The 13,477-nt window shown below is 54.3% G+C and overlaps 1 protein-coding gene across 2 annotated transcripts in view; it reads left to right on the forward strand.

The window, feature by feature from the left end:
* Positions 1-916: 916 nt before the first annotated feature.
* Positions 917-13,477, forward strand: part of LRRC27 (leucine rich repeat containing 27) — a 51,337-nt gene continuing 38,776 nt past the window's right edge. For both annotated transcript variants that reach the window (XM_039465188.2, XM_039465189.2), the window contains exons 1-2: positions 917-1,003; positions 2,047-2,304. In XM_039465188.2, the coding sequence (XP_039321122.1) occupies positions 2,095-2,304 (210 nt within the window). In that variant the 5' untranslated portion in view covers positions 917-1,003; positions 2,047-2,094. The remainder of the gene's footprint in view (positions 1,004-2,046; positions 2,305-13,477) is intronic.

Consider the following 13,477-nt stretch of genomic DNA (forward strand, 5'->3'; position numbering starts at 1 on the left):
CGCTGCTCGTGGGAAAACGTGGGAGCGGCAGCTCGGGAAGGGACAGGTCCTCAGCTTCTGGAGATTCCCAGTCTGTCCAGACTGTGAAGGCGGAGTCTGAAAGGGCTTCTGAGCAGCAGGAGCACTGCGGTCTAAGGACGGAGCTGAGGGTGGGGCTGCAAACACTTCGTTAGGACTCGGAGCACAGGTGCCCCGGCAGCCATTCTTTACTGCTAGGCTGTCCTCGAGCAGCCCCGTCCGCCCCTGGCCCTCCGGCCCCCCAGGGCACCCACCATCCCGCTCCCTTCCTTCCTCTCTGTGCCAGGCCGCTCGCCCTTTCAAACTCCCTTGATCCCCACGTGCCCCAGTCACTGACGTCCTGGGACTGCGGGCACGGAAAAATGGATGCCGTCGTCGGCCGCGTGCGTGCGCAGGCGCACCACACCCCGCGCAGGCGCACCACACCCCGCGCAGGCGCACCATACCCCGCGCGCGCGCACACCCTCCCACCGACCCACATGCAGGTGCGCGCGCGCGCACACACGCGCGCGCGCACACAGAATCACCACAGCCACCCATGCGCAGGCGCACTACACACACACACACACACACACCACACACACACACACACACGCCACACCCACCCACGCGCAGGCGCAGCACACCACACCCCGCGCGCGCGCGCGCGAACACCCACACACACACACACACCATCGCCACACCCACCCATGCGCAGGCGCACTACACACACCCCCCCACACACACACACCTTCGCCACACCCACCCACGCGCAGGCGCACCACACCACACCCCGCGCGCGCGCGAACACCCATCCCACACACACCCCGTCACCACACACACCCACGCGCAGGCGCACCGCACCCAAACAGCCGCGTGCGGCGCGGTGCCTGCGGGCTTCCGTACTGCGTCTCCATGGCGACCGCGCGGCCGGGCGGCCTCCATTGTCGGGCTGCGGCTCTCTGCTGCCGGGTGGCCTGCGCTCCGGCGGGCGGGGGCCCGGAAGGTGAGGCGGGGCGGGGACGCGGGAGGAAGGCGGTGCCTCGGGCCCGGGTGCCGTCGGCCTGGGCCGCGCCTCTCGGGCCTGGAAGCGTCGGAGTCAACTCGGCCTCGCCGGGAGGGGGAGACCGGGGCGACCGGGGGCGGGGAGCGGGGCGGGCGGGCGGCGGGTCCCCGCGGATTCCGGCGCCGCCCGGGCCCCTGTGAGGTCCACGCTGCCGCTTCGGCGCCGGTTTTGAGAGGTTTCCCCCGTTGTGGGGTCCGAAGCCTCCCCTCCTCTCTTTAAAGTGACGTGATTCGGAGAAAACGAGCGAACGGACCGTGAAGAGGCCCGCAGGCTTGCGTGGGGTGCGGGCCCCGGGGGGACCGTGCTGGGCCCCGGGTCGCCGCCACCCCGCGACGCGCGGCGGCCCTCGAGCAGCGGCCGCCTCCCGGAAGAGGCCGTGAGGTCCAGGCGCGGGGCTGCCGCGCGGTGCGCATCCGGCGAGCGGGTGCGTTCCCGCGTCGATCCTCGTCGCGACGAGGTTGCTCGGAGATGGCGAGCGACAGTGCGCCTCGCTGCATGAGGTTCCCGTGAACGGTGCTTCCGAGAAAACGTGTTGCTGGGCGATGGGAACTCGAGATTCTTAATTTAGCAGGTTTTCCCTCGCGCTTCGCTGGGCCTTCGCCGGACGCTGCCGGTCACTGGGCCAAGCGGACACGCAGAAGCTCCCTGGCCCCGAGGAGCTAGCGCCGCAGTTCGGACGGCCCGGAGCCGCCGCCGAGGCGGGAAGCTGCGCCCTGGAAGGAGCCGCCTGCCGCCCGCGTCGCGCCACGGCTGCTCCGCGGGCTTCCGGGCGCGCTCAGCTGCGGGCGTCCGTGACATGATCTTCCCGCCGTGCCCCTTTGCGTTTCCAGGAGTCGATTTTTTTTTTCTCATGTAAAAGTCAAACGTCTGCTGAAAACGATAGCTTTTGAAGCAAGCGGCGTCCCCGCGGCCCTGCCACGCAGCTCTTCGCTTCGCCTCGCTGTGCTTAGTCGTTTCTCCGTCTCCCGTTCCTGTGTCTCCAGGTGACTCCAGACCGCGGAGGATGAGCTGCTGTCCCTGGAGGAGAACGGATGGAGGGAAGCGGCTCCTGCGGGGCTCCCTCTGCGGCCGCTGCTGATCTGGGGGAGGATGCGGGTCCAACGAGGGGCCTGCCTGCCGCCCCCTCCAAAGATGTTCGCAAGGGTGCTGGAGGGATCGTCTTTTCCTCCTCACCGATTCTAGACTTGAGTCAGAGTGGTCTGTGCCATTTGGAAGATGTCTTTAGAATCCCCAGCCTTCAAGTAAGTGGGGCCGCCCCTCTCAGGCTGCGTGTCCACAGGTCCCCTGTAGACAGAAATGGGAGTCGGCCCCTGGGCTGCCTTTGTAGGCTTCTTTCTCTTTGGAAGTGATGAATTCTAAGATGAAATAGAGGAAAGGTTCACTCATGGCTTTATGTGCCCATCACACAAAATGGGAAGTGGATGATGGGGACCGGCCAATGGGAGCAGCAGTGTGTTTATATGCAGGTGTCTGTTCCCTTCTCTGCAGCTCGTCTCCCAAAACCTGTGGCAGAAACTACGGCCATACATCCTCGGTCTTTTAATTAAAACACAAAACCCTGAAGAAAACCAGGCAACATCAACAGTTAAAAACTTGGTTGTCAGCCATGGTTTTGCTCGTGTTACACCCTGCTTTTACCCTGTGCCCAGCCCTTCTCTGGGTCAGTCTGCAGGAGATGCTGTCTCGTCCCTGTGATTTCCAGAGAAAGCTTCTGTGAGGGCACAGCTTTGATGTCTGACAGTCGAAGGTTCCCCCTGGAGTCCTTGTCACTGTCTGGACTCACAGAATTTCCTTAAACCTCAATTGGTTTATTCTGGACCGTGGGAATGATCATATTTTCATTGGTTATTGTAAGAATGAATAACGTGAAAGCATAGTGTCTGGAACACTGTTATGATATTGATTGACTTTCTTTTTGTATTTTTAGTGGAGACAGGGTTTCTGCATGTTGCCCACCCTGGTCTTAAACTCCTGAGACCGGGTGATCTGCCTGTCAGCCTCTCGAGGTGCTGTGATTACAGGCATGAGCCACTGCACCTGGCCAGATTGACGTTTTTGAGTGCTTTTACAAGAGCTACATATTTGGATGTTGAGTGGCTGCTTATGTTATAAACTCTACATTTTCCTTGTGTTTGCTGGTAGGGCAGTGCTGGTCTTGCTCTTTTTTCCTTCCTGCTGACATCTAGGATGTGGCACTGGTCACAGGGACCTGCTTTGTCCTGGCTCCTGTTACACACATGTCACTTTTAATGAACAGATAAACTCAGCCCTGAGTAAGGGATCCAGCAGACCCCTGAGGTTTCTGTTAACCTTAATGCATAAAGGGAGAAGCAGGAGGTTTCAGAGGCCTTCAGGCTTAATGAAGAAGCTTGGTAACTGTTTACACCGTTTAGAAGACAGATGTCAATATAAATTTTATGACCGTGACAGCAAGTCTTTAAAAGAGGTAATCTCTCAGAGTGGTACACTTTCTGCAGCTGTGGCTACAGCCTCTGAAGTCATAAACAGCACTTCCAGAGATCCCATCCTCACATGAGGCTTCCGGGACCTATCAGGAAAGATGGAACCTGCCAACGCAGGGGCATGGGCAACTCACTCTTCACCGTGCCAGAAACAAACTCACCCATCCAAACCCAAAGAATGGACTCAGAGACCCAGAGGACAGTGGAAGTGGGACTTTAATGATGGTTTTGCAAGATCAGGTGTCTGGTGGGCAGGCAGACCCAGCACGGTTACAACAAGCCGTTTATCCCCTGGTGCACAGGCCCCTCCCCGGCTCCTCACAGGCTGAGTACTGTGGGGTCACATCTTTGCAGACGTCGCCTGTTTGTTGTGGGGCTTTGGGTGTTTTTTTAGGGTTGTCCTGCTGCATTGTGTCGCAGCCCACAGTACATTGCAATCCTAACTAGCTCGGGGCTCTTCACATGTTTGGCTTATGACCTGAGTATATGGGCAGGCTGATAGGAACGAACAGAACAAGCTATTTTACAGGCGAGTAAATTTTCATCTTAGACTAAACTTCTTGGTCTGGGTGAGGGTGTGGGGCAGTGACGGGCAGGCGTTGGCTATCCCGGAGGGGCCTAGTGTATCCCATTTCTTCTGTAGTTTACTGACCGAAGCCGATTCTTGGAAATGGACCACTGCAGACACTAGTTCCTTCAATTCCCTCCTCTTTTTACTCCCATTGGTCCCATTTCCGTATTTATTTTTGTGTCCTTTGGTCCTTAAATTGTTCCAGGAGCTGTTGACTCTTCATCGTAAGAGAGTAGATCTGATTTGGTTTCTAATAATAGTTGATATGTCATGGCCATTTGTTGATGGCTGTTTCAATTAATTTTGGGGTTAACCCTTTAACACAGGATAATGCAACACCCTGTAGCTGTTAGGACCCCGGCCACCGTTATAAGGGGTGGCAGAATGGAGGCTACCATTCCTTTCCTTTTCCCGAACCAGCCCTCTAGCCAGTCAGTAAACGGTCATCAGTGCTGGCATTTTCTGCCAACTCACTGGCTAAAGTTGTTAACCCTTGTAATGCTGTCGTGATGCTCCATCTGGGGTGGTATCGTTAGGAATGAAGGTGTGACACTTTCCACCAGCCTGACGCATATGCCCCCTTTCTCTGCCACAATCATGTCTAGTCTTCCACAGTCGTGTCTGTTCTTCCAGACCATTCGGCTGGTGGCGTCTAACTGGCTAGCCACTCCTTTGAGAGCGTCTCCAGTACAGCTGATGAATCTTTGTTGAATTATAATAGAGGTAATAAATCCAATCCACGTTTTATTAATAGTTGACCACCAGCAGAGTGCTGACACAAACCCGGCAGCTCTTTGGTTTGGGGCCTTAAATTCATTAGGTACTCTTCCAGGACTCCTACTGAGTCAGTATAAACGTCGGGATCAAAAGGATTTGTTAGATCTCCGACGTCAGTGGCCATGTGGATTCTCGGGCTCTTACGGAATGGCAGCTTGAATTAAGGCACAAGTCCCGGTCCAGCTGGACGGTAGCAGGTCATGGAGGCAGCTCTTGCTACGATACCACCAGACATCAGCCCGGGGTGTATAAAAAGCCAAGCAATTGCCTTTGTTTGACTCGCCAATAGTGTTTAGGATGTGGGTGCAAGTTGAGAGTTCTCCCACAGGCCTATTGAACTTTGCCCCCTGCCTAGAGAGGCAAGAGGAGGGGTTCACATTCCCTAAGGAGAATGAGGGGGTTGCTCTAGGATCTGATCTCCGCAAGGCGGGGAAGAGCAAAGGTAGACTTCTGCAGGTCCCGTTGCCCACGTATCCCTGTCCTGGTGCACAGCCAACGTGCAGCGCATTGCGTCGGGATTGGCATCCCATCCTGGCGAAATGGAACCACCTCTGCCTGAGGCCGCCCAGCCGAGCATGAGTAACCGTCGCTCTTATGAAGAGCTAGTACTGAAAATTTGACGCGTTCACCCCAGGCATTTGCATCCCCATATGCGGTCTCGATTTCTAACGTCTGCCTCAAGTCAGTTACCTTAATTACTTTTACTCTCCTAGGATCATTGTCCAGTAGGTTGAAGGAGGCAGTGGGACCAGGAGTTATAGTAATCCTGCGTGGGCTTGGGGTGGAGGTGGTGATGTCCGTAAAAGCTAACCGTTCCCCAGGATCCCTTCCTGAGATGGTTATTCCTAGTCCATACCTCCGAGGTTCCTGGTCTAGTGTAGCTGGTTGATGTTAATTAATCCAGGATTGCGTTCTAAATTTCCACAGTTAGGTGGCGTGAGGCCCTTATGCAAATGTGTTTTATTCTTTAAGGGTTTGTTTTTGGAACGAAGGCTCACCCAGCCTCGAAATGGGTGGTCCATTAGGCAACATTCCAGCTGGCGCAGGGCTTCCCCACGGCGACGGTTTCAGGACATGCGTGTTTGCTCGTGACAGCTGCCTTTGTTTCCCTAAATACCCACCATGGAATACTTGGCAGGCATCGAACTTCATGGTCTGGAGGGTGCAGGTTCTAGCTATGCTGACTCTTAGTTTGACTGGGTCTTCTTCTTCCTCCGGCTCCATCCAATAATTGTGAACCCTCTCACCCTGGCAGTAGGCTTAATCCCAGCCACATTCACCCCCAGTGACAGAGCTTGCTCATAGCTTCCTACGAGGTTTTTCTGGAGTTAGCCGAAGGGCTCCTTCGGGGATCTATACACGTCCCCTTCACCCTTTTCCCTTCCTTCCGGGGGTTCTTTACCAGTCTCGTGACCGCGTGTCATGTGTCCACCCCGTTCAGCTGTTCGTATGCTCCCTCAGTGGTCAGGAGCACTTGATAGGGGCCTTCCCAGCTCGGGTGGAGCTTGTCTCCTGTAGCACTGAGTCGCCAGGCTGGATATGGCGAACTGTGAGCTCATGGGCGGGCTGTGAGTCAGAAGTCCTTTCAGCCTAAGGGATGACAGGGTGGAGGATATGGCCAGTATAGAATTTCTTAACAGTTGCTCTTTGGGTTCCACAGTAGGAAGGCCCATAGTCCTACCTAAATGTGATCGTCCATGGAATAACTCGTAAGGGGACAATCCCAAGTCTTTCCTTGGAGCTGACCTAATCCTAAGGAGAGCTGTTGGAAGACATTGGGTCCAAGGCGTTTTAGTTTCTAAGATTAGTTTAATAAGATGGTTTGGGAGAGTTTGATTCATTCTTTCTACCTTTTCAGAGGAAGGGGAATGCCAAGGGGTATAGTAATCCCATCCAAAGTGTAAACCCTCCATAATTCCCCTTAGCACCCTCGAGGTAAAGTGGCTCCCATCGTCTGAATCAATATTTTCCACCAGGCCAAATCTGGGTATAATTTCTTCTAAGATGATTTTGACCACATTCCGGGCAGTGGCAGTTGGGAGGGGGAAGGCCTCCACCCAGCCAGAGAGGTGGCCCACCGTTACCAGTAGATACTTTAGCCTCCCTGTTTTGGACATTTCTGTAAAATCTTCTTGAAGGAGGGCTCTTTCCAGTAGTCTGTTTTCTTTTTTTGAGATGGAGTCTCACCCTGTAGCCCAGGATGGAGTGCAATGGCGCAATCTCAGCTCACTGCAACCTCCGCCTCCTGGGTTCAGGCAGTTCTCCTGCCTCGGCCTACTGAGTAGCTGGGATTACAGGCTCCCGCCACCATGCCTGACTAATTTTTTGTATTTTTAGTAGAGACCGGGTTTCACTATGTAGGCCAGACTGGTCTCGAACTCCTGACCTCATGATCTCCCCGCGTTGGCCTCCCAAAATGCTGGGATTACAGGTGTAATTACTACCTTTTTGTTTATTCTCTGGCAGGTCATATAACCCCCACACACTTGTTTAGCAAGGGTACGAATCCCTATATACTCATAATTCTTGAGTATTGCATCGCACGTGGCCTGGGGACCCCAGTGACTTACCTAATTCAGTGTGGACGTCGGTTCTCACGTGGGTTGATGTGTTGTTTCTCTCTTATCAGGGAGCACCCACCTCCCATCCTGGTTTGAGTGGCCCCTGTCTTCCCTACCTCTTCCTCTTCTTTAGAAAACTGGGGTCTTGATACCCCCTTGAGCTCTCTGGGATTGGCTAAAAACGGTCTTACCTCTTCCTCCAGGGAGGCTTGTGTAGCAGCTTCATCCGCAAGCCCGTTCCCTACAGCTTCTGCAGTGTTTGCTTTCTGATGGCCATTTACATGAACTATGGCCATCTCTGCTGGAGGCAGGACGCTTTCTAAAACTTGTGTGAGCAGCTCCCCGTGTACCAGTTCTTCCCCTTCCTCATTACCAGGCCCCGCTCTGTCCAGAGCCGTCCAGAGGCACGTGCTCTTCCACGGGTGTGTTTGGAGCCACTCTGTGTGGTGCCTTCTTAGTCTTCTAGGAGCTTTAGGACCTGGTTAAGAGCATGTAATTCACGGGTTTGGGCTGGGCAGTTACTGGGTAATCTTCGTTTTTCACGTAAGGATTGTTTGTTTCCATCAGTGAGAGCATAGCCAGTGTGTCTTTACCATCGGTCACTCGGGATGACCCATCTGCAAACAGCCTCATTCCATCATGGAGTGGAGCTTCCGTAAGGTCTGGGCTAACCTCAGTTTGACACTCTGTGATATCTAAACCGTTGTGGTCTCATTATTCCCCTTTCCATAAGAAACTGGCTAGTTTCAAGCAAGTATCTGTTGTCAAGACCAGATTATCTTTTTCTAGTTATGTGGCTTCCTATTTTAATGTCCAGGAATCAGTCAGCCATCTCCCAGCTCTTTGATCTAATATATCCCTGACCCGATGTGGGGTGCTCACTACCAGGGCCCCAGCTTACAGCTCTCCTCTACCCGCAGGGCCGGGGCAGCCACTGCCTGCACACATTTGGGCCATGCTTGAGTGACAAGTTGGAGAAGCTTGGAGAGAAAAGCTACGGTCACCTCTTCCCTGCCCCACATTTCAGTGAGCATCCCAAGGGCCATGCCCTGGTCTACTGTGACCAACAGATGAAATATTTTCTCTAGAGGTGGGAGGGCCAGGACTGGGGCTGTAGAGAGAGCTTGCTTTTAATCCTCAACTGCCTTAATTTCTTCCAGGTACCATTGCAAGGGATCGCGTTCTTCTAGAAATTTCAGATACAGAATCCTTGTCTTTTGAGCATATGAGTCAACCCATAATCTACAGTAACCAGTTAAACCTAAAAATTTTTGGAGTTCTTTCTTTGTCTTCGGCAAGGGCAGACCCGCTATTCCCTATATTCTTTCAGGGTTTATTCCCCACTTCCCTTTGCTAGTTAGATGTCCTAAGTATGTATTTATTTATTTATTTTATTTTATTTTTTTGAGACGGAGTTTCGCTCTTGTTACCCAGGCTGGAGTGCAATGGCGCGATCTCGGCTCACCGCAACCTCCGCCTCCTGGGTTCAGGCAATTCTCCTGCCTCAGCCTCCTGAGTAGCTGGGATTACAGGCACGTGCCACCATGCCCAGCTAATTTTTTGTATTTTTAGTAGAGACGGGGTTTCACCATGTTGACCAGGATGGTCTCGATCTCTCGACCTCGTGATCCACCCGCCTCGGCCTCCCAAAGTGCTGGGATTACAGGCTTGAGCCACCGCGCCCGGCCTGTCCTAAGTATTTAACTTCTTTTTCTACAAATTGCAGTTTGTCCTTGGAGACTCACAATCCTCTTTCCCCTAGGAAGTCAAGCAAGCTTCTGGTGGCTTCTGATACCTTGGCCCTCCTTTCCCCAGAAATTAGCAGATCGTCCACATACAGTCGCAGCTGGGTTTCTCTGGGAGGTTGGAATTCCACCAGGAGCTTCTCTAAGACTTGGCCAAGTAAGTCCCAGGCTTCCGTGAACTCTCCCGGCAGCACAGTCCATGCTGCTGCCTTCTCCCGTTACGGGGCTTTCCGTTCAAAGGCAAGGAGGTCCCTATTCCTAGAGTCTAGGGGACATGCCCAGAATGCGTCTTTCAGATCCACTACGCTGAACCGCTTATGTTCATAGGGTTTTTTACTGAGGAGGGTGTGGGGGTGAAGCACCCCAAGATGGTGAGTTTGGACAATTGATTTATGGCTGTTGGACCTCATACTAGTCTACAGGACCCATCTGGTGTCTTCACCAGGAGAACTGGAGTCTTGTCTGGTGACATATAGGCTTTCAACAGTCCGTCTGTAATTAATCCCTCCATGAGCAGCGGGAGACCCTTCTGCATTGTTCTTTGCAAACTCTTTCTCCTGGACGTTTAGTTCTGTCTGTGAGGGTGTGATTTTTAACCCTCCCCTGTTGCCTGCCTTAATCCGCAGGCTGGGGTGAACTCTGCTTTCCTCCTCCTGTTAGAAGGCCCATCACTCCTTTTATCTGTCCCTCTCTACACCTGATCCTAAACCTCATCTAACAGTCAGGTCTTGACCCAGGAGGCCAGTTCCTGCTTCGGGAACATACGAGAATGACCCCCTAATTTGTTCTGATCCCAAGCTAATTAACATTGTGTTGAATATTGGAACGTGACGTCCTTCCCCGTTTACCCCGATATTATTAGCTTTTCCTCAGAGGGTTTTGGTTGGTGCATTAGGGAGGAGTGAGCCCCTCCAGGGTTGCCCAAAGGTGTCCTTTTCTTCCCCATGCGAACCACCAGGTTTGAGAAACAAACTCACCCATCCGAGCCCAAAGAATGGACTCAGAGACCCAGAGGACAGTGGAAGTGACTTTGATGACGGTTTTGCAAGATCAGGTGTCTGGTGGGCAGGCACACCCAGCACGGTTTCAACAGGCCGTTCATCCCCTCGTGCACAGGCCCCTCCCCCGCTTCCTCATGGGCTGAGTCTGTGGGCGGGGGGGTAGGTCACAGTCTTCCTGGACGTTGCCTATTGCTTGCTGAGCTGGGGCTTTAGGTGTTTTTAGGGTTGTCCTGCTGCATTTTGTCGCAGCCCACAGTACGTTGCAATCCCAGTCAGCTCAGGGGCTCTTCAAGTATTTGACTTACGACCTGAGTAGCTGGGCAGGCTGATGATGTTATATCCGAGTGAGTTGTTAGGGAAGCGTCACACTCTGAAATCTGATTGTGAGTCCTTTACTGCCGGCGACTGAGAGTCAGCTTACTCTCAAAATCTCTCAGCCCGAGGAAGGGGCTTGATTTCCTTTTATACGTTGCTCATGGTAAGGGGGCAAAGCGGAATTTACAGAAGCAGAATAAGCAAGTTAGGGGAGGAGGCTGGAAACTAGGAGGCAGGAGGCTCCCAGGATTGTTGATTAACTAAGGAGAGTATACATGAGCGGTTCCCACGATTGCTGGTCACCAAGGGGGCATTCGGTACTTCTGAACAGTCAGTCAAGGGGGTATCCACAACAGCAAGTGGGCTTGTCGAGCAGGATATTGTTACAACAGTTGTATGTTTCTATAGCTCTAAGCACAACATGACCCAGCACAGTGTGGCCCGGGTACGCACTCGGGGGAGAAATGGCGGGGGAGGAGCCAAGATGGAGTCAGTCAGGCTCACAGCTAAGATGGAGGTAGTTTGCTTCATCTCAGTAAGAACAGACAAAATGAGCTGTTCTCATTTTGTAGGCTAGTAAACTTTCATCTTAGACTGAACTTTGGTTTGGGTGAGGGCAACCAAGGGGTGGTGGGGAGGCTGGCAAGCAGGCATCGGCTGGCCAAGCAGACCTGCTAAATCCTGTTTCTTCTGTAGCTTGCTGATCTAAGCCAGTTCAAGGCACTTTGTTCTGGAAATGAACCACTGTATTTGTTATTTCCTTCCACCGTAACCAGCGCCAAGTCGAAGGTGGTTCCTGTGTTTCCAGAGGTGCTGGGGAGGAAGCAGAGTGTTACCTTCCTGAGATTCCCTTCACTGGCCTTGAGGAAGACATGGTTTCAAAGCTGAGCACTAGAATCAGGTTGCACTGTGAGGGAAAGAGCAGGAAAGAGCACTGTGTACCTGTGATCACCAGGCTGCGTTCCGGAGACCTGGCCAGCTGCCAGCAAGCAGCGACTCCAGCAGTTTCCTAACAGAGATAAGATGCTGTTTTCAATGCCTTTATGAAGAGTGTGATTTTTCCGGTCGGTGTTTCTCAGACTGGAATCTGTCAGTGATTTGGAGCAGGGGCGTGGTGTTGAAGGTGGAATGGGGAGGCATGGGGCACTCTGCAGTATGCAGTGTGTGTTTCCACAGAGAAGGCAGCGTGATCACAACAGCTGGTCCGCACGCTGCTCTAGTGTGATCACCTCGGCCGGTCCACGTGCTGCTCTCTAGTGTGATCACCTCGGCCAGTCCACACGCTGCTCTAGTATGTTCACCACGGCCAGTCCACGCGCTGCTCTCTAGTGTGATCACCTCGGCCGGTCCATGCACTGCTCTAGTGTGTTCACCATGGCCGGTCCACGCGCTGCTGTAGTGTGATCACCACGGCCAGTCCACGCGCTGCTCTAGTGTGATCACCACGGCCGGTCCACGCGCTGCTCTAGTGTGATCACCACGGCCGGTCCACACGCTGCTCTAGTGTGATCGCCACGGCCGGTCCACGTGCTGCTCTCTAGTGTGATCGCCACGGCCGGTCCATGCGCTGCTCTAGTGTGATCACCACGGCCGGTCCATGCGCTACTCTAGTGTGATCGCAACGGCTGGTCCATGCGCTACTGTAGTGTGATCGCCATGGCCAGTCCACGTGCTGCTCTAGTGTGATCGCTACGGCCGGTCCACATGCTGCTCTAGTGTGATCGCCACGGCTGGTCCATGCGCTGCTCTAGTGTGATCACCTCGGCTGGTCCATGCGCTGCTCTAGTGTGATCACCTCGGCCGGTCCACGCGCTGCTCTAGTGTGATCATCACGGCCGGTCACGCACGCACTGCTCTAGTGTGATCACCACGGCCAGTCCACATGCTGCTCTCTAGTGTGATCACCTCGGCCGGTCCACGCACTGTTCTAGTGTGATCACCACGGCCTGTCCACGCGCTGCTCTAGTGTGATCCCCATGGCCGGTCCATGCGCTGCTCTAGTGTGATCGCCTCGGCCAGTCCACGCGCTGCTCTAGTGTGATCATCACGGCCGGTCACGCACGCACTGCTCTAGCGTGATCATCATGGCCGGTCCACACGCTGCTCTCTAGTGTGATCACCTCGGCTGGTCCACGCACTGCTCTAGTGTGATCACTACGGCCTGTCCACGCGCTGCTCTCTAGTGTGATCACCACGGCCGGTCCACGCACTGCTCTAGTGTGATTGCAACGGCCGGTCCATGCGCTGCTGTAGTGTGATCGCCACGGCCAGTCCACGTGCTGCTCTCTAGTGTGATCACCATGGCCGGTGCATGTGCTGCTCTAGTGTGATCACCACGGCCGGTCCATGTGCTGCTCTAGTGTGATCGCCACGGCTGGTCCACGCGCTGCTCTAGTGTGATCCCCACGGCCGGTCCACGCGCTGCTCTAGTGTGATCGCAACGGCCGGTCCATGCGCTGCTGTAGTGTGATCGCCACGGCCAGTCCACGTGCTGCTCTCTAGTGTGATCACCATGGCCGGCGCATGTGCTGCTCTAGTGTGATCACCACGGCCGGTCCACATGCTGCTCTAGCGTGATCGCAACAGCTGGTTCATGCGCTGCTGTAGTGTGATCGCCACAGCCAGTCCACGCGCTGCTCTCTAGTGTGATCACCATGGCCGGTGCATGTGCTGCTCTAGTGTGATCACCGTGGCCGGTGCATGTGCTGCTCTAGTGTGATCACCATGGCCGGTGCATGTGCTGCTCTAGTGTGATCACCACGGCCGGTCTACACGCTGCTCTAGTGTGATTGCAACGGCCGGTCCATGTGCTACTGTAGTGTGATTGCCACAGCCAGTCCACGTGCTGCTCTAGTGTGATCACCATGGCCAGTCCACGCGCTGCTCTAGTGTGATCACCACGGCTGGTCCATGCACTGCTCTAGTGTGATCGCAACGGCCGGTCCATGCGCTGCTGTAGTGTGATTGCCACAGCCAGTCCAC

The sequence above is a fragment of the Saimiri boliviensis genome, chromosome 12 (genome assembly GCF_048565385.1).
Source record: "Saimiri boliviensis isolate mSaiBol1 chromosome 12, mSaiBol1.pri, whole genome shotgun sequence".
Taxonomy (NCBI): Eukaryota; Metazoa; Chordata; class Mammalia; order Primates; family Cebidae; genus Saimiri; species Saimiri boliviensis.